The 22,480-nt window shown below is 35.7% G+C and overlaps 1 protein-coding gene across 3 annotated transcripts in view; it reads right to left on the reverse strand.

The window, feature by feature from the left end:
- TTBK2 (tau tubulin kinase 2) overlaps positions 1-22,480 on the reverse strand; it is a 104,402-nt gene that overhangs the window by 57,426 nt on the left and 24,496 nt on the right. For 2 of the 3 annotated variants that reach the window (XM_040601507.1, XM_040601506.1), the window contains exons 2-6: positions 19,380-19,539; positions 13,930-14,077; positions 8,549-8,622; positions 5,878-6,018; positions 3,487-3,591 (exon numbers count right to left, since the gene is read on the reverse strand). In XM_040601507.1, the coding sequence (XP_040457441.1) occupies positions 3,487-3,591; positions 5,878-6,018; positions 8,549-8,622; positions 13,930-14,077; positions 19,380-19,448 (537 nt within the window). In that variant the 5' untranslated portion in view covers positions 19,449-19,539. Of the gene's footprint in view, positions 1-2,539; positions 2,610-3,486; positions 3,592-5,877; positions 6,019-8,548; positions 8,623-13,929; positions 14,078-19,379; positions 19,540-22,480 lie in introns of those variants that run through there. The other variant, XM_040601508.1, reaches the window with a different exon arrangement.

Below are 22,480 nucleotides of genomic sequence, written 5' to 3' on the forward strand. Positions count from 1 at the left end.
AAACTAATGTTCAGAATGGGTCTATACAGCATAGAAAAGATGAGGGGGAACCAAGTCCATGCCAGGGAAGTGTCTGTATCATCAGTGTGTTTTCTGTAATGAAAACAGGTATGTTTGGTAACTATTGTAATAACAATGTGAAACAAAAAAAGTAATTACTACAGATAGTACCAGAAATATTTAAGTTATCTAGCCTGAATGAATCTTTATTTCTACTTTGAAGCATAAACATTTTCTATTAGAATATTGCTGGAACTTCATCAGAATTCCTCCAGACTCACTAGCACTGCTGCCTGTTTGTGAACTTCGCTGCCAATGTATCATATGTAGCAACTGTAGTAAAATGTATACTTAAACACTGGCCACTATTTTCCATATAAGCTCCTGCATTCAGCCACTTGAAACTTATGGCATATTACTAACTTAAGTTGAAATTCTTCATGTTAGATGACTGGGTTTGTAGCTGCTTGCTTTTAATTCAGCAAACCATTTCTAACTGTTCTTTAATGCAGCTGACAAATGTTTGTTTCGGTTATTAACTCTCACAGTAATTTGTAGGAACCCTACATCCTGTGTGCCTCAGAATGAAGGTAGACAAGGAGAGATCTGAGAGTGTACCATGATGATGTCAAGGAATATTCTACTAGCCATCCCAAACTGATTATGCCTGAGCTTTTGCAAAGCTGTATTTCACACAAACTCAGTACAGTCTTGTTTGAATAAGGCATTTAGATTCTTCAAGTGCTCTATCTGTCACGAGGCATAATTCAATCCAGAGCTGCACCAGCTTGAAATTCTTTTCTCTTACTCCAGAATGCTTTCAGCTTTCATCATGATGCCAAGAAGAGAAACTCAGAGCAAAGAAAATTTCACTTAGTTGTATTGTACTATTCCAGTGGGCACCAAAACTGCAAACTGGAAGCAAAGCAATATGAGAAGGTGGATGTAGAAAGGAAACCAGAGCGGGGAAACAAAAGAAAAGGTTCAGACTAGAATAAGCACAGGCTTAACAGAAATATGGAAGAGTCCAAATGGATGGTCGAACATAGTAGTAGCCACCAGCACATAGTTCAGGCAAATACCAGAATAAAACCATAGATTCCCGTTTTATAATTCCTCTTTTTATAACAGATCTGAAACAAGAACACCTTATCACACTGAAGACGTATGAAACTCTGCTGCATTCCTCTGTCTTGGTACAATATACTGCAATTAACCAAGACTCTAATGTTGGGTAGCTTAATGGTTTGATAAATTTCTCACTTCCTCTTTGCTTCTTGACCTCATTTCACAAGATAAAGCAAGTCTCCCTTACCATAAGGACCTCTTTTCAACTTCTTGTTTGAACTTCAGTCAAGTGAATACTACCTAGATTAACAAGAAGATGTACACTATAAAGCTGATTATAATTTATGCTTGTAATTGTGTTTTAGTTTCAACCCACTTGCCAGTCTAAATTGCATTTTGTCTAAGAACTACACACCTTTCTTCTCTATCAGTCTTGAAGGAAACTATTTTCTCCACTTGTTGGAATGTATATGCTAACCAGTGGTGCTGGCCAATGACTTCCGGAGGGAAATACTGTCCTGTCATAAACTTTTCTGCTTTCAACTTATATAAGTTTCTTCCATCTTTTTGAGTTGAACAAACAGATTTATGGCCACCAGGAATTCCTTAATGTTGGGTGGAATACAAAAGTACTAAAGGACAAAAACTTGATACTATAATTCCCAAAACTGCTCTCCTCATTCTTTTAGAACACACTGAAAATTCAAGGACTCGGTGGTGTTATATAAAATCTCAATGGGACTAGATTCTTTCTGTGAAAGTCACGTATGTAGAAAATTAGACTTAGCATAATAATCTAACAATCAGCCTTAACTAAGGAACAGGTTCTTACCAACAGAGTACTATGTTTTTTGTAGAACATGCTTTTACATTTTTCCAGGTTATTTGCAGTATCTGCTGAAGAAATCTAATGAAGTTTAGAAGAAGGATAGCCTTAAGGAGAAGCATATAGCACATTTAATGAAAATATTAATACATTTTACTAGTAAGCAAGGCCAACAGTATGGTTGCTATCAATACAAGAGCCATTTCTGACTATTAAGTATAAATAAAACTAGTCTATTAAGTATAAATAAAACTAGTCTTTTTTTTTTTTTTTTCCCCCCCTCACTGCCACTCTACTAATATGGATTACACTGTCAGAAAATTCTAAACATTAAATCAAATAATTACTTCAGTTACATTGTAGGGCACTGCAATGAAAAACAAAAAGGCAAGAGCTGAGTTGTTACAAAAGAGAGAATAGCAGAAATATTAAATTTTCTGTTGTCATCGCCTATTTTTTCCTGAAAATACTACCACTGGGGTGTGTGTATATATATAAAAATTACAGAATCTTGGAAATTGTTTTCTCTTCGAAATTACAGGTTAGTTAGAAAAATATAAGCAGCCAAACATACAGAACACAACAAGAACACTGAGAAATAAAAATAAAAAAAAAATTTAAAACTACGTAAAATGTTTAGCTCACCTTTCCAACAGCAGCAGCCACTCTGTTGGTCTCCCCTGCTCTTTGCTTTCATTGCAGTGTCCAGCATTATGGCTGAAGGAATAGAGTACAGCAGAACCCTGCTAATTTACCGTACTAATTCACATACCTCATGATTTGCACACAAAAATTTGCTGCTTTCCCAATGTCTTAGCCAACATAAAATTGAAAATCCTGTAGAGATGGTTTCTACCACTCAAATCACATCACATTAATAAATATGCTACACAATATTGACTAGTACATTATTCAGTATTACCACCAAAATGTAAACTAAACATCACCATATACCACAGTACTGACTTGCTCATTTTTAAACTTTGAAATTAACAAAAGGACTGCCCGCCAGTGAATTAGGGAGGCTCTGCTGTACTTAAAATTATAATGTCCTCATTGATACGCTTTTATCTACAATTTTCTTCAGACTGTATCACATGGGAATAAAGCAACTGCACATAACTACGTCCTGTTGTATGTTATAATTAGTCTCCTATCACTTTTAATTATTCAGACTTTTTCTTTCAGAAGATTATACATTCAGTTTAGTGTTTGATTTTTTTCTCCTACATAGATTTTTTTTTTAATGAAATATTTAATACCAAGTGAAATTCAACTGTGGTCTATTACTCTGATATTTAATGAAAACCTATTTGTCACTTGATTTCCTCTTTTTCTTTCCAGAAGAGAGGTCATCCAAAAATATTATAGACTACACCTCTGGCTCAAGCCAATGATCAGAAACGTAATTCACTCCTGACTGCCAATCTTTTAATATAATCAATAAATCACGCTGCATTTCTGATCTGGGATAATGTTTGTCAAGTTCAGACCAGTTACCAGTTCAATGCAAGTCTCGTACTTCTCCAGAAAAAAAAGACAGCATACTACCACATTCAATTAATCAAATTGAAACTTTGAAAGAATCTTACTGGTCTGACATCCCCACATGAGTTGGTAAATTGTCGTGCCAAGCCAAAATCCAGCATATAACACTTCCTACAGGTGCTAGGAAAACGTCCCATGGCGAAGTTTGACTAGGAAAAAAAACAAATACAGAGAGAGAGATAGATAAATACACATACATTTCAATATGTGCATGTATCAATGCAGTAACACAATCATAGAAAATCTACATTCTACCTCTCTATCCTTCCTTCCATATTTTCAGTTCTACTAAATTCTCATTAAACTTAAAAGAAAACATTGTTAAGAAAACAAGACATGCAAGTTAGCGTATCTGAGCAGCAGCCTACATGGTCCAAAGAGATTGTCATCTTACTTTGCCACTTAGAATATATTAATTTTTAGCAAGAATTTTTTCAATTGTGTCACCTACTCACATCATTTGGTTTTGACACTTCAAAAAACTGCCAACCCTGGGACTGACAAGTTCATCCAAACAAATGCACTATCATATATGCAGAATGCACAATAAGGCATGCACACTGCCTTTTGCTTTTCATGTGAGGGGGAAGAATCAGGTTTAACCAAAGAAACCCCCCAAAACCACTAAACAGTAAGAGCTGTAAAGTTAGTGAGGACTTATGGAGGTAATTAATTCTGAAAAGCTTCAGTAAGTTTTCTTATTTGCCTCTACAGATTACCATTCCACGTTAGCCCTTTCAAAACAATTCTTCAACACTCCTAGTTTATGATGCTTGAACATATTGGCTATATTGGTTCAAGTCTCTCCCCACCAAATCCCCTTAAAATGGATTAAAAAAGATAAAGCTAAAAACAAGTTCTGTGAAATGGAATTCAAACTACATATCTGAGCAAACTGGAAGCTTAATGCAGTTAACTCTAGAAAAACTACTTTGCTTTTCCCATGAAGTGAAACAGTAGTACTGTTCTAAATAAAACTGAAATTCACAGCTGTTTCAATGTCAAAGGATGAGGGTGAAAACCAATTGAAACCATAAATTGACATGAGTGTGTTTAACATTATTTTTAAATGGAACAGAATTTCAGTATTGCCTAATTCACCACAAGTCAAAAAACCAACCAAGGGTTTCAAGATTTCAGCTCAGCGCAACGCTTACTTTTAGTATAATCTATCTAGAAAATGCATAATAAAAAATAAAATGGACTTGAATTTTCAAGCCAGGAAAACTGCATGTTAGAAAGCAATCATGCCTTCTTTTGCACATGTAAGTCACAACATAACTCGTAAAGGGGAAGAAAAATTCTTTGTTTTATGAATCTAATATACTACCTTACACTGCTGTTTATCCTGGCTCAACATTTAATTTTCTGGGATTTTCCATCCCCTAACAGCATTCTCCATTTCCATCTTATTTGGCCCAAAAAACTCCAAGATACAGCTAGATAACAAGATGTCCCAAATCCATCCTGCCAGCCATAAAGGAACACATTTCCCATTCAAAACTTGAATTGTTTTCATCATTAAAATCTTGTGCTCCAGCTAACCCCTTCTCACCTATTTCACTTGACATTCACTGCTTCTGTATCCTTTTCCTGTTAAATGAAGTCTTGGGGATGGGTCAGGAGAAGGCAAGTTTTATAAAAGTTGCAAGGAAGAAGTGATGAAAATGAAAATTCCCTAATGCACAGAAACTTACCAGAAGTTTTACGTAAATATTATTCAGCTGACAGGAAATTTAGCTAAATATGCCAGATATAACCAGCCATATTTGCATCTATTAGAAAACATAAGATTCATTTATTTTTTCTCATTTACAAATGTTGAAAGTTCAGAGTTCTAATGGTAATTTTAATATAGAACTGATATAAATAAATCAGGAATCAATTGAAAGAAAACCATAAAAAACAATAAGAACAAAAGCATGGTGCTATCAAGAAGGCACCGCCCTCATGACATTTGACAACACTCATTTTACCAGAATTGCACAATAAAACAATTCAATAGTTTTCTGTCTTTTCTTTCCTTGTTTTAGATATATTAACCACAAATAAAATGCTACTGAAAATCTTACAAATACACCCTACATTTAATATCTATTCTCTTAGATTTATTATGTGAAGATATTAATTGCCATTAACCAAACTCATGACAAACACTCTTGATTGCTTGATGCTACAGGTAAGAGCTGGAAGTTTTAGCTACAGGAAACTGCAGAGTCCTAAGTAACTGGAGACAATGATGACAAAGACTACAGTTGTTGTTGCAATTCAACATTAATCAATAAAAAAAAATCTGCCCTTGATGAACAAACATTCAAGTTTCTGTCCCTTCTCATTTTTTCATTTTAACATCCAGTATAGAACCTATTCTTATTTATGCAGCCATCTAACGACCATATATTACTTGCCTGTTTGGATTTAATGGGCAGACTTACTGGTTTTATGTCCCTGTGCAGGAATCCCACAGAATGGATACTTTCAATAGATTCCAAAATCTGCTTTCCAAGCCGCAGAGTGGTACTAATGGTGAATGTTCCTCGAGATTGACTCCGACGCAGGTCTGCCAAGTTCCGACCCTGATGAAATTAAAAGGACATTTCCATAAAAAAATACTAATACCAAGACAGTGTAGTTTTCCTACTTCTTTAGCTGTTCATGGTTAACCATGGAATACTCATTGCCTATCTTCATACACAATAATAACATACCTTACCTAAATGCAATGACTGTATGTCCTTGAGTGTCTCCAACATTAAGTTCATAATTTATTTTTGAATAAATGAATCCTAGTATCTTTCTACTTCTAAATAACATGGACCAAACTAATCTCTATTAGAAGACTAGGACATACACTATTAATTAACATTGTATCTGCATCAACCTGAAAAGAGGCCACTGAAAAAATGCTCACAAAGACTTCTTCACACTCACCTCTAATGAAGAGTACATCATTTATTTATTTATACAGTGCATCTCTGACTACTTAAAGAGATGAAAAACATACTATGCAGGAAATACACACCCACAATATCACAGAACTGTTGGTCTGCCAAAATAACAGAAGATGAACAGTGTGAACGAGGGCACTGTAGAGGGATGAAGCTGGGTTAATGATCATTGATAACATACAGCTGTGGGCTGGCTTCAGGGGCAGGTTGGCTGATGCAGATAAGGTGCAGCTGTGGCTGGTTCTGTTAAAGGCTTAGGCAGCCAAGGAAGAGAGAGAATGTGTGCCTGGGATGAGGAGAGACTAGGAGAAGGCAGCAGAGGGGCTGGCATGAAGAGGGTGTTGGTGTGAGATGGTAAAAGACCTTGTTGCAGCTGACTAGTTTGGAGAGTGCTGTGACAATTGGTGCCCTGTGTGAGGCCCTTTGGATTATGAGACTGAGTGTAACGAGCGGCAACAGTGGTGATGGCTGTGCTGGGGGATGTTTGAAGTTTTGAACAGTGACGGTGGTGCCCAACATAGCAGAGACAGGCGCGGATAGACTGTGATCCAGATCATGTTGAGATAGGTGGGAAGAACCTGGGGATCTGGATCAGACACCGGTAAAGGTGAGCTGTTGGGATCAAGGAGAAGGAAGCCTGACTGCCATGGAGTTAAGAGACTGAGGGTAACGGGTGACAGCAGCAAAGTACATGGCCAGATGTGGCAGCAGCCCACAGCTGTGGTGGGTCCAGAGCGGGTCTGGCCAGACAGCGGTGACGGCTGTGCCGGGGGAAGGTGTGGGAGCAGCGCAGTGCCGTGGGCAGCTCCCACCGTTGCTGCTGCTGCTGCTCGGCCTGGTGGTATTCTTGCTGGTGTTTGTGTGCTTGTTGAAGGTGTCTCCACTTGTAGAAGAAATGGGTGACCACAAGGATGTTAAGAAGTTTTTCAGGACACAGAATGATGTGTCAATGCTGTATTCTAGATCTGCTGCTGCTGAAAACTCACTCGGGTTACTGTCCAGTATGACCCAAGAGGTGAAAGGACAAGGCACTATAAGTTCATCAGAACCCCCCTCTGAAGAAATCAAAATCCCCGATGTTAAGAAAGCAGATAAGAAGAAAGGTGATCAACCTGCAGAAGATGAAAAGCCCAAGATAAAAGTGAAGAAGGAATATGAGTATTTGTTCAGGGACAAGTTGTCCGGACTGTATGAAAAGCTTATTTGTAAAAAGGCTATGATGATTGTTAAATACCTAAGGTATGAAATGTTAAAAAGGAGGGGAATTGTAGAGGAATTCTGGAGGACTGTACAAAAAATATATTTGTAAAAAGGTTGTAACATATGATATGAAATGTAAAAAAAAAAGGGGGGGGGAATTGTAGAGGAATGAAGCTGGGTTAATGAATATTGTTAATATATAGCTGTGGGCTGGCTTCAGTGGCAGTGGGTTGGCTGCTGTAGATAAGGTGCAGCTGTGGCTGGTTCTGTTAAGTGGTTGAGCAGCCAAGGAAGAGAGAGGAGGAAGAAGTAGAGAGAAGAGAGAGAGAATGTGTGCCTGGGATAAGGAGAGACTAGGAGAAAGCAGCAGAGGGACTGACATGAAGAGTGTGTTGGTATGAGATGGTAAAAGACTTTGTTGCAGCTTGATGGTTTGGAGAGTGCAGCAACAGGGCATATTTTTTTTTTTTCCAGTATTCACATTTATCAAGATGATAAAGGACAATAATCCCATAACTTTAAGTGTTAATCACCCATTTTATCCCTCTTCACAGGAACAAGTCTTTCAGTAAAGTGAATTAAGTGTTTTCTTTTACTTGCAAAGGGTATTTTTTCACTTTCATCAAAAAAGCCAACAAAATGCACAGACTAATGTATTATATTTTAGACCATCTTCAGATGAAGACTTCAAAGGAGTGTGAATTATCTCAGAAGACATCATGGTTCACTCTTTCAATAGTCAGGTCTTTCTGAGGATGCAAACTTTCTCTTTTCTGAGAGAATTATGGAAAGGATATCAAAGAATAAAGATATCTATATATGCTTAGTTTAGGTTTGCTTATTACCTTTGGGATTTTTTAGAATTTGCCATCCTCTAAAGTTTTGCTGGTGTTTTCATACATGCTGGGCTAATAAACAAAAACACGCAAGCAAACTTGGAGAGTTGTTTGATACTGACCTGCAACTGCATGACCACATAGTTAAATCTGTCATTCCTTCCACATCCAATGAATCTACAGACATGATCTTTTCCTGAGAGAAAAAGAAGCAAATTAGCCAATAATAATTAAATTATGTGGTTTATTCCTTTGGAAACCTAGCAAATTGCTGGAAGAGGCGGTTTTATTTCTTTGGAGATTTTTTTAATTTAAGCTCCTCATCTCCACAGTTCAAGAGCTGTAAAAGCAATGTCAGTTCTACCTCCAATTAAATAGAAGTTTTTTCCCATAAAATATGCAGACCTACCACAGCTATCACTCTTCCATAAGAAAACATGCATCACAACATGCCTAAATATCCACAAACTAGAGGAATTTTGGATTGGGAAGAGGTTATTTTCTTGCAAAGCTGGTGGCTTTTTATAGACAATATTCCTAGGCACAATTCCCCTTTTTCTATAAGGGGCAGCTGCCACAAGGAATGAAAACAGTAGCAGTTAACTGCAGGTCACATTTTGTATTAAAAACAATTGTACAAAAAGTAATTCAACTAATCCAATTTAGTAATATGTTTTTCTAGAATATGATCTTTGCTGTTTAGCTACAAAAGACAAATTCAGCTCAGGTACACTGAGCAGAGATAAAAGAATTGTAGTAGTTAAAAACCACAGTTTGGCTTAAGCCAATTTTCTTTAAAGCCTCCTCCTGTCTCAGGAACAAACTGTGGAGAAGAGGGTTGGTCAAAAATCATCTCCTTAATATCCTGCAGTTCTAAGCCAAAGTGTAAAATTCCCAATGTAAATAAAGAAAAAGGCAAGCCAAAGACTGCAGTAGGGAAACAGAAAGGGAATGCAACCTCATTGTCATTCCAGTATCTCTATTTATTGACTTGCAGAGAAGGTGGGACCCCGTATGACCCCACTCCATGACAGAACAGGGAATGGCAGGGTTTAAGTCCCTCGGGCCATTTACCTGCCGTTCTGACACCATGGAAGCTATAGCCAAGAGAAAGCAGATGGGCACAAGTGGTTGCTAAAGCTATCTAAAATTTGTGTCACCTAACGTTTCTTTCATGAATATCTTTACCCTTAGGATTACCAGAATGTCATAAATAAATAAAAAAAAACCCAAAAAACAGTAAAAAAAAAGTCATAGGAGAAAAGTAATTTAAAAAATTAAAAAAAAAAAATTACTGCTTTCAAAATACTATTACTGCTACATACAGATCCAGGGGGGACTTATTGTTACTGCTGTACTCATAGTTCCACCAAACCCCTAAAACTTGGCCCTACGGCTTCTGAATAGTCTCACTTCACTTGACAGAAGAGTGGTTGCCTGTTTATTGCTTCCTCAGGAAGCTCCCTGCCACATACAATTAAGAAAGAGGATCATTTAAGCAAAGAAAACAGTACAGGATTAAACAAAATAATTTATTTTAAAAGAATTATTTAAAAAGAAATCTCTACAACTTCTGCCAAGCACGTAAGTACCGCTGCTCTTCCTCCTCTTTTTCCTTCCACCCATTTGTTTAAGACAGGCAATATTACAGACACTGTAATTTCATGAAGAAAAATGATTTGCAGCAAATTTGTCAAGATTAAATTTTGTATATTCATTGCTGCAGTTTCCAGTTAATAAAGTCTCATCTAAAATATTAATGATTCATTTTACAGTCACTGTGGGTATGCTGAAGGAACATCTTCAGAAAAACAGATATTAGTCAGATTTCATCTGACAAATTCAGTAAATGTCCAAAACTCAGTCTGGTCAGAGAAACCCCATTTTAACTGCAGCAGCAACTTAAGTTGTGTGATATATTGCCTGGAAACTACATTTATAAAAAATCGGAGGAAACGGCAAAGGACAGAAGTAGGACCTGTACACCTTATTCAAATAGCATGATCCTCTGCCACTCCAGTGTGGGTACACACACTTAACTTCACCCTTGCAGATACCTTCAGTTCCTTTTCCCTCAGTGAGAAAAGAGGATTTTCTCACACCAGTGAGCTATATGGCTAGGGAGCAGGAGGAAAAGATGGTACTAGGCTGCAGTGAACAACTATGCCCTTGAAAAGCTTCCTAGGGAGGGTATGAAGCCTACATGCCATTCCCCAGGCTGCAGCGTATCACTACAGATAGCTTTTCAGCCCATGCCAGATGCAACCCATCACTAAATTATGCTAGAGAGCTGTAAATGAGTGAGGCAGAAGTTTGTAACGTTGTGTGAGACGGAAACCAACTGAGTGAATCTCACCCTCACTGAGTGAGATGTGGTAAATTTGTCTTCTCCCATCTGACTGTGGGAACAGATGGCCTAACAACATGATTAAAACAACAATCTGTTGCAGCAGATTTCTTTTTTAAAACAAAACAAAAAAACCCAGAGCTTAAAGAGTTAAACAATATTCTGACAACAATAATTAGGAGACAGCATCATTAGCAGGAAAAACAAGTAAATAAATCAAAGATAAAGTTGATGACTAAGCTGTAATAAATGGCTGTATCAGTGAACATACTCCTCTCCATATGTTTCTTACATAATTTTCCCCAGAAACAGAGCATGTTAATAAATACATATTTTAAAAATCAGATCTACACACCAAGACAATTCTGAATGAACCTGTCAGCTCCCTGTCTCTCATTACATACTATTCATAGAAAAAACTTCCCAAATATTTGCAAGGAAAAGGATTTTCATGACAATTACATTCCTTCCTCTGATTTATGTTCAAGGTAACTAGAACACCTTGAAAGTAAAAGAACATAAGCCCTTTGAGAAAAGGATAGTAATTATATACATACATATATATACATATACACACACACACGCCAAAAAGGGACAGAAGAAAAAAGTCTCAGAGGATATATGCTATTAGAAGGTTGTTACAAAAATATCCTAAAAGAACTGTTTACAATTTCACCTGCTCTGAATCTGCATTAAAAAAACCTTGTCAAAAATAAGAAAAATTTCCACATGGTAAATGAAGCATTTAATTAAAAAATATGATAAAGTTGGTTTTACTGCCTATTTTTTTCCCTTTTTCTTGATTTTCTCTCTGCTTCAAATTTCTAGCTCTTGCATACTGAAAACTTGGGAAGGTAGAATAATTAATGGAAATGTCTCCTAGGAATCAAAATTTTATGTAAAACATAAAATGATCTCTACCATAATCTTATTGAATAAAAATCCTTTAAGTATGGATGAAAATGTATGCATGTAAAAATAAAGTTATCCATCTGTGCAAACTACAGATCTCAATATATGCAAAAGGTTCAGCCTTGACCTGTCTCTTACTGCAGTGACTTTCCCGGTCATCTGAACTATTCCCTATCTACAACCAGAGCAGTTACACTGCAATGTGGAACTTGCACTTCATTGACTAAAGATCGCCTCTAGTGTTACTTACATGGAACCATCAACTTTTTTTTTTAAATATGCTAGAGAACAGTAAGAGATCTTTTTTAAAAAAAGACATTAAAAATTAAGGAATAATTTTTAGATTGTTTTCTCCTAAAGACTGTCAAAAGAGCGCCTTCTGAAGATCTCATAGCAAATCAGGGTTTCAGTCATATAAAAACTCCTCGTTATTGTTTTCTCAGAGAAATAACATTTGGAACAAAAATAACTGAAAGTTCTTTATTATATATTGTTTGGATTATGTATTATTTGGATTATTCGCCTCAGTGGATCTGTTGTTCAGGTGTTTCATTGTTCTGTTCTTTTCATCTAGACAGCCCTTCCCATGATTGAGTGGAACCAGAGACTCCTCTGCAGGAAGACGCATTGTTAAAGGAATTATACTCCCAAAGGAAGACTGATAACAAAAATTATAACTTCTCTAAGGCCCTATGGCAATTCTTCACAAATCCATTTCTTATTATTTCAGGAAACGTTCTTGGTTTTCAAAAGGTAAATAAGATTTTAATAAGAAAAAAGTATTTTAGTAACATCTTAACTCAGATTTCACTTAAATTCACAGTAGAAAGTTATAAAGCACTCAAGTTATGCAGTCACATATAAGGCTATGTTTTTAGAAACACTGGCCTTGCAGTGTTACCAAATTCCAATATCTTTCAGTTATTACTGTTTTCCTTATTACTTTAGCTGTTTCACCTACACCATTTGAAAGACCATTTTTGTTAAAACCAAAATCAAGCTCCTGTGCAGGAAAAAAAAAAAAAAAAAACAACTTGAAAAAATAATTCTGAGCATTTAAAAACCCAGCAGTTATAGAGTAACTTCAAAACACACGATGTTTAAGACAGTTTCTTTCAAGAACCCTCACAAATGGTTTCTAAATTCAGAATTGGTAATACTGAAATTTACTATTAATCTCTGTACTAGAAATTCTAAAACTGAAAGAAAACCAATATGCAGTTCCTGAATCTCCTCGCTTGACTATTATGCTAGACGTTTTTGTGAAATTATTTAAAAAGATAAAAACGTAGGAACAGTTTGTTAACACTGTGACACGTGACATGCTTGCCCTCTCAAATCTATAGAGGCCATCAATTTCTACTGCAATGTGACCTTTACAGTAGATTAGGCAGCACCATATGTCATGCAGATTTTGCTTTATTCAAATTAAGAGTTTGGAAAAATCGAGCTGCTGACAGGGATGGATGTATTAGTCAAAATCTTCCAGATACAAAATAATTCTTTTAAAGAAAAAAGTTGCCATTTAAACTTTTTTATAATCCTATGTTGTGAAAACCAATGACAAGAAGCCATTGCCTATTCCTCTGTATTGATAGCTTCAGACATCAAAAGTGACTATTCAAAGCTGTGATTCTGAATGGCCAAGGACCTGAACCCTAAAGTATTTCAGGTCCCTACATGCCAATAATATTTTTTTTTTTCCTACAAGTTACAGCATTTTAAAATTGTTTTTTTGTTTGTTTGTGTGGGGTTCAAATATGTCTCCCATTTCAACAATAGACTTATTCTTGGCAATACTTGCAAAGACAAAGAAACACAAACATCCTTATCCTGGATGCTATATGAAGAACCCACAAATAATCAATGCTAGACAGTATAGGAAAAAAAGATACCAATTCAGAAGGGGAAATAAAAAGCTAACAACAAAGTCTAGAGAAATAAAGGTAAGGAGAAGATATGGATTCAGAATAAAACACAGTTGAGAACAGGTTTTGCATTAAAACAGGTTTAATTTTTTCTTGGGGTTTTTTTTCATATCACCCTGTTTCGAAGAAAAGGTTCACTGTTGCAAAACTTTCAGAAGCTGGAAGAACTTCTATTCCACATTTCATAACCATTTAGCAATAACATGCAGAATATGGGGAACATTCTCTCAAACTGTGACTAAATAGAGATTATAACGATTTTTTTAAGGCAATACACTGACATTCTGCTTCTAGCATATCCAGGGTACAGCCCTACCTTGCAATTTCTTCAACACAGCTACTTCCATTTTCAGCACTTGCTTTGGTTGCTGAGCCGATTCCACCTTCAGTGCAACATTTTCCCGAGTAAGCAAGTCCAGTGCATCGTAAATTTCCCCAAATCCTCCGCCTCCTATTTTCCTCAACTATATTGGGAAAAAACAGAAAGAACAAAAACATATTTAAAAGAAGGGAGAAGAAAGGAAAGAAAACATCAATACTTCTTTGTACTGCCTGCCATACTGCAAACGCTGTTGTATTACTAACAGATTTTAAAATAACATAATCATAGCCTTCTAGTACATAAAAGAGCTACTGAATAATCTACAAAGGTATGGTTAAATAAAGTTTGTAAGAGAATTCTAGGAAAACTAGGAATTCTAGGAAATTCTAGGTTAATGCACCTGATCTCCATCTGCACTAAACTTCTTGTATTTTATAAAATAGAAGAATGCACTAGCATTCCCAACATGAATACAACCAAAGTCATCATGCTAAATAAAATCTTTCTTCAAATATTCACATGCTACCCAGAGACCTTCAAATACAAAAGTACAGTGAATTTTTTAAAATATGCCATCTTTTCCCTTTTTTCAGAGATAAACACACTGAATATCAAAGGTATAAAAGTTCCTGGACTTACTGAAAAGAGACAGCATTTTCTATTATATCCAGTGATTTACACATAACAGTTAAATCATAAATAGTAAGAAATGGCTAAGATTATATTTTAATGTTACACTCACACTTACTTATGGTTCACCAGTACCATTCTTATTAACAGACACACTCAAGAAACTTGCACAATTTAAAGTTCATCCGAGTTAGGAAGAGGTAAAAAGAATGCTCCTGGCATATTGAACAGTTTGCACTACATTCAGAGCAAATATTAATAGTTGTATTTTCACCCTGCTTTAAATTTTCACAGGGAGCAGAGATTTGTCTGGTTTTCAGTATCAAAAATGTCAATGTTATTTCATGTAATGCTTTCATATAGTGATCTCCCCTGTAGCTACCATTCTAAAGCTGATAAAACAGAAAAGGAAACAAAAAGAATTACCCTAAGAAACACACAATATTGTATTTTTACTATATTTTACCGTGAAAGAAATGACATTGTTTTCTAAACATCATTTGAAAACATAAGGTTATATGAGTATAGTGTATTAAGGGTCATCTAAACATCCTGGGGATCTGCAGATCAGCAATACGCTGACCTATCTTCAGATTCTGAAAATAAACCTCATGTCTCCTAATCCAGAAAATAAAACAAGCCATCTGACTGAGAAGGAATAACAATTTTTAAAATAGTCTAGGCCCCTAAGAAAAAGGAAGAAGGTAACAGATAAAATACTCACATTGTTTACCTGCATTTTTCAAATCATATTGCATGAAATCTTTGTTCTGTATGATTACAATACTCAATATTTCACCACGTACTTTCTGTCCTGAAGATGTCTGACCAGCGCAAGCAACTGCTATTTCAGTACTCTTAAGATGAGGAAAATATGGTTCAAGATATGTAGCATGATCTAAATTACTCACTTCTGGCCAATTCATTACCAATTTTAAAAAGGTGTATAAAATAGACAGTACACCACATTTTCAGACCTACAGAACTAATGCACCTAATCATCCGCTTCTAGTGCAACACCTGCTGCCTGCAAGTTCAGATGTTTATTTCTTTCTAATAAGCACGCTAGCTGTTAGCAAACACAATTTCCTCCACAGGCTGTATACTTCCTCTGAATACTACCAACATGCATACTACCAATGCAGGCTTACACCTTTACTCTTTAGCATACACATTTCAAGAACTTAACAAATTCAAGATCAGAGTATCACAAATCCCGAATAAGAAGTTTGTGTCTTCAGACGCGACTTGTTTAAGGCACTACTACGGTAAGAATCTAGGGTTAACCCTGAAATAATGACAAACTGTGAAAAATAGAAGCCTGTCAAGTCCAGTGAAATATTCAGTATCTCTTTGTTACATTCAGATGTATCCAATATATGCAGAGTGATAGTCCTTACATAAGGGAAGGAGATCTGCCATCTACATATCAGGGAAAAAAAAAAGAAGTTCTAACAGGATTACATATATGGTTTTGTTGTTTTGATTATTTTTTAATTATGTGTGTATCTATGTATATCTCTCAAAGATGTAGCTTTATGACTAGTTTGGCCATTTTAAATCTGTACTTTTCCATTCCACCTCTTGGTCTGGTAATGCCATTATCTTGACTGAGCTCTGAGCTATTAACAGGGCTCCAAGAGTTAAACATAGACATTGATCTGACTGTAGTTTTCAGCATAAGCACATAAATTTTCAGCATAGTACAAGGACAATGGACAGTGAGAATGCATGGAGAAAAAGGTGAGAGGGGAAAAGGAAAGAGGCGACACAGCCATCCTCTACACAGACTTACAGCAGTTTACCATATATCTTTATTTACTGGCCTTGAGAAATAGCCAGACTGAGAAAGACTGCTACTGAAAGGGTTTTTTTCTGCTTGTGTGCTTAAAAAAAATTAAAAAACAAACACATTACCATACTAATAAAATAAACAGATCAATTTCTATCCTTAGATAGAAAGTACACCAGAATCATTAAAAAACATTCAATAATAACCTTGGTCAATAATTCCAAGCACAAGTGCACCTCTGCTTGTAGGAAAAATACTTTCCATGCCCTTTGTCACCGGGTCATGCACCACATTCAGCAATGAGCCCATGTTTTCCATGGTTGTCTTTTTGCTGCCAATATCCCTGTAGAAGCCTTTCTCAGTGCTTTTCACATCCCTCACCAGTTTTGACTGCCAGCTGAGCTCTGGCTTTCCTATACATTCATCCCAACACACAGAGGTAATGTCTCCGTATTAATCTTGGGCAGCCCATCCTTGTTTCCACCTTCTGTTTGCTTCCATTTTGCTTTTGAGTTCAGACAGGAGATGACTGTTCAACCATACTCACCTCCTGCCACATCTGCACATCTTTTACCTTGTCAAGGATCATGCTGCCCTCATTTACACCTGCACCACATTCTCCCATTTTGTACATTAGTTTCAAGCTTCTCTTCTTTGCATTCAGCATCTCATACCCCAAACTCATCCTCTCCATTCTCTCTTCAACTCCTGTTTCTTTGTATGCTTCAAGTCTACAGCATACAATTTCCAACATATTTTATCTTGGTACTTTCGCTTACATTGCATATTGAATGATGTTCTTAAACCTACCTAAAAACAATTTTAATTACAATCAAGTATCTCCAAGTCAGGACTCTAAGAAACATTTCAAAGGTGAAACAGAGGGACGAGAAAAGGCATTGACAGAGGATAAAAGCAAGCATTCACAGATACAGAGACCAGCAGAGAGAGAGGGTATCAATGAGGAAAAAATACTCTATGTCTTTTCAAGATAGAATCACTCTAAAAAGTGTCTAGGTTAAAGTTAAATTTATTTGAGCACAGTTTTAAAAAATGTTCATGTCCACAATTTCCAGGTATGTTTTCACGATTACAAAGACCAAGGTCCTGAACAGCAAAAATTCTGAAAATTGCATTTCAGCCACAAATCTTCACATAACTTCCAGATAGTGTTCTTGTTTTTCTTAAACTGGTTACAACAAAATAATCTCATGGAATCATACTACAGTGCTGCCATTCTTCAATGGAGGAAAAAAAGCAGGATATTGGGACAGTTCCACAAGGAAAAATCAGAAGTACTACTGATAATTAGGGACAGTACTCATTGCCACTAAATTTTGAACGTCCACCAGTTTATACATCTTTCTACACAAGGAATTTTTAAGTACACTGCTGTTTCAAGAACACTAGCAAAAAACTTCTTAACCTAACAGAACAGTACTCCTTATGTTAATGTACATTTCAAGCATTAAGGAATTTCTAAAATTTGTATGTTATGTTCTTCCACTGGCACACTGTCCTGTGAAATCCTGAATTCCAAAAGAAGTATATCACCTCTAGATGCCATCAAGACATCCTTAATAACTGCCACAGAAATTAAGAAATTTAAGAGTTACCCCCAGACAATATTTGGCACTCATCTACTCATTTGGAAAACATACAAGTTAAAATGTATAATCACATGAGATGAACAACAGCCTACTCTCAAAATTTCCAAAAGACACTGATCTGACGATCAGTCTTCATTACCTAGGGAAGAAAATAAATCTGCAGGAAACAGGACTACTGTTGCACATATCAGACAACAGAGTAATTTTGTGGCTAGTGATATATTAGTATACTGTTTTCTATTTATAATTCTATCTTACTCTATTTGATCTGATTCAAGACTATGATTTCACTTTTTACTTTACTGCAATATTAAGATGCAATGTAAGAAGACATTTTACAAATAAATGGCTATCTTTGGAGCATAAGTATGTTCTATTTACACAAAAGGAAATATAAAGTTTTCCTACACAAAGCTAGTATCAGCTTCCTGCATTTTTCAATGAAGGACAGGACACAAGACAGTTGAAATTTTCTCTATATGAATTTGAAATGAATGCTGAATCTGTATCTTCTCAGTGTCACAGTTTTAAATAAAATATTGAAACATGGGAGTAATATAAACCAAAGACAGCGCAAAAAATAGTGATTCAGTATCCATTCACAGCCTACTAAACACAAAGAGATACCCAAAATGTTCCATTATGAAATGGTGCTTTTTTTTGGCTCTTCCCCCCCACCCCCACCCTTTTTTTTTTTTTTTTTAGATCTAAACAAATCCACATGCAAAAAAATTCTTAAGTCATTAGGGGAATGGAGGAGGAACTGTGAGAACTCAGCCTGTCCTTCCCAGCAAAAATACTTTCAAGTGGATTCTATTTCCCTCTAGATGTAAATCAAGGATATGAACACCAAAAAGGAACAGAGCTATTTATAGTAACACCGATACTGGCACACAATCAAATGGATATAAATCACTCAGGAATAAATCTACACTACAAAATATAACAAACAAAAATAATTTCTAATCGCAAGAGCAGCAAGGTCCTGAAAGGTCTTCCTGTAAGAACTAACAAATCTCACAATCTGACTAGTCTCAAAAGGGTGCCTGACTGATTTCCAAAACAGGCTGACATAATCACTGCCTGACTGGATTCAATACACTAACAGGACTCTTCCACTTGTGCTCTGAACAGGCACTAAGTCAGGATTTATAAGCTTTCCTAAGTCCTTACCGCAAAAAAAAACCCAACAAAAAAAACCCCAAAAAAACCAAACCACCAACACAAATGCATATAACTTCTTTTTAAAGTAGGTTAAAAGAAACACACGGTTGTAAAGTCCTTTAACCATTTAACATAAGTATTAAGCAAAACATATCTCACAAGAATTTTGAAACAGATTTCAAGCCGCAAACTACTTCTTTTTAAAAACATGTTTCAAAGGAGAAAAAATTGCAGAAAGGCATACTCACCACCTTCCATCTTTCTTTGACCAAGATTCCCACACTGAGGATGTCAGGCTGCTCCCCTCCTCCACTCATTGCAACCTCCTGAAGCGATGGAGCTGCTATGCAAAGTCTATGTCAGTAGAAACCATCCAGATCCCAGGAGTGGCTTCCATTTAACCAGGGACTGCAGAAACAGAGCAGAACATGGGAACTCAGTGAATAACAGAACAACATGAAATACAGAAAAAGTTGTGTTTCTCACCCAGAATCTTAACTAAGTTTTGTATCCCACAGTGACTCAAGCTGGAATTCTAGCCAAATAACTTCCAGTACAGAAAGATAGTCAAGTATACTCTTCTTTATTTTTTTAACCTGTTCTCTCTGAAATCCTCAAGCCCAATCTCAAAATAGTATTAATGAATATCAACATTTTCAAAGTTATATTCTGCAGGCAGTTTCAAATTGTTGTAAATCATAATTACATTTATAATTAATTGTAATAAAAACAACTTTTTAAACCTAAAAAAAAAATTTACTAAATAATTGGTTACATAAGTAATAGTAATGTATAATAACAAGTTTAAAGTAGTATTAACCAAAAAATTTCAGAATTAAAAATAATTAAAATCAGCATTGCAATTTAATTTATTGCATTGCATACAGACTATTCCACATTTTACAGTGTGTTTCACATAGATAGGATTACTAATGATTAAATATGTCTAAAGTAAAATTTTGTTGTTTTATTTCAGAGTACAAATAGCTAAAGGAAAAAAATTGTCTTAGGTAATTGCATCAGTTTAATTTCTTAATTTTCTGGCTTTAGGCAATCATCTGTAAATCAAATTTTATATAGCAACGTAAAAGTTTGTGTTTTGGAGATTAATCCATCCATAATGGCTCCCATTAGCAACTGCTACAACCAATTAAAAGCTTGTTCCAACTGTTTGAAGTTTTTCTAGAATTATTCTTATTTGTTACACTGGTATAATTATACAAGTGTAACTCTGTATAAACTCTCATCCAACGATAGGACTCTTCAGAAGCATATTTGCTTTGAATTTATTTCTATCACTTCCAAAATAGCATGAACTGAAAACGAAAAAATTCTTTTTCTCCCTGAATCAACACACAAATTGTATGTTAAATCAGAGTGGTTGTACTAATTTAAATTAACAGTGAGCCCTTCCATGTGGGTAAATGCCAAGTTTACTATTGGGGTTAAATTAGCCTTTTTAAAAAACAATCTGCTGCTTGAATGACCTAGCTTTTAAAACAGATGTTTGTTTGACATGACAGTAACTGTGGGATTTTTTTTCATATTCTTTCATATTTATTTTTTATATTTCATTTACACCTTTCTTGCTTCAATTGTAAATTCTGACATTTAAACCAACTCCAAACAAAACAGACCCCTCTGGAGAAAAATTAATCAGGATTAGTTTAAGATCTAAATTTATACCAAATTAGAGTAGATTACATCCCTGTAAACGACTGTTCATTCAGAATATGTAGCCTGAATTGGTTTAATTCAAACAAATGAAGGGAAACCAAATTAAGATTGCATGCTCTGAGTAACAGCATCCACGCTGCAATTTAATCAAGTTGACCTAAACCAATTTAAATTCTACCAGTGCTGGTAAATTCTCCCCTGCAGATAAGGTCAAAATTCTAAAGAGAGCTAGAGTCATCTATGTGAACACCCTTAACATTACTAACCACTGACCATAATTACTGACCTTTCTAACAGAATTATTGTAACACAGTCAGGAACTAAGTCAGTTGAAGAGAAAATGAAATGGCACTAATGAAGGAAAAAAGATTTATTTCCAAAATTACATGCTTACAGCATGTACAGTGATTTTTTCATTTACTCAGATCTTTGCTTCCCCTTCCACCACCACCCCAGTTACATCAAAGTAGGTGGTGGTCTTCACTAAGTAATATGTTTACTCCTATACTGGGACTTCAAGGGGTGTTTTTCTGAACCCTGCTTAAAAAACAGTAATAGAGGAAGTATTCATCTCACTGGGGCAAAATCTAAAATTGGCAAGTATGACTTTTGCTACAGCTTTCAAACATGAGCAAAATTCATCACCTGCAGGAAAAGTAAATGCTTTATTAAAGCAAAGATATGACAACAGTGGTTTTAGCGTTTTCTGTTAATACTGCTATCAGCCTTGATCCAATACCTGATTTGAACTTTTTTTTTTAAATACACTTCAAATTACAATGTACAGGCACAGCTCTGACAAAGATTTCTGATAGCTATTCATTCACAAATTCTTGAGCATACTAACAGAGCACCAGTAACTGGCCCAGAGTGCAATGGTAAAACACATATATCCACAGAACCATCCCATATTTTAAGAATCATCATAGAAGTACTGTATTACTGTAGATAACATCTGCAGGGCCAGGGCAACAAAATCTTCATTTATACACAATTCCTCAATCCTATTCCAATACACTAATTCCTTGTTAAATCTCTTGTCATCCTATGTCATTACAGAGCAATAAAATCTATTCTGCATTGTCACTCATATTCAAAGCACCAAAACCCCAGGACCCATTAAACTGTCACACAGGGAGGCAAAAATTTCTCTCCTGAACCCCTGAAGACAAGGTGTTAAACACCCCCTGAAGGCAAGCAGTATTTTACTTGAAAAATGTTTTACAAACATGTTAAGGTTAATTTGAAGAATTATATTTTCTTCTAGACCCTACATAAAGTAGCAGGAGGATTCAATCACAAATTTCAAGGCCAGAAAGCTTAAAACTAGCCTGAACTTTTACCTGGTCAGGCCACAGAACTTCACTCCCTTAGTGAACTAGCACAGGCTAATTTGTAAGACTCCAAACGATTAAGAGTCCCCAATCTTCACTAGCAACATGTTCTAGTACATCTCTTCCCTCACAGTAAGCATGACTTGCTTTGTTTCACAGTTTAATCTGTCTGATTTTAGTTTTTTACTACAGGACTTTGTTACATTTTTGGAAACCAAATTTCATCCCCAGTAATTTCACCTCATTTAAGCATCTAAACACAGTTCTTCAATTTCCTCTAAATTAATAAATTAAGCTTTAAGCCTCCCTCTCTATCCCATGGGTCTTTTCTGTAGGCC

The sequence above is a fragment of the Falco naumanni genome, chromosome 7 (assembly GCF_017639655.2).
Source record: "Falco naumanni isolate bFalNau1 chromosome 7, bFalNau1.pat, whole genome shotgun sequence".
Taxonomy (NCBI): domain Eukaryota; kingdom Metazoa; phylum Chordata; class Aves; order Falconiformes; family Falconidae; genus Falco; species Falco naumanni.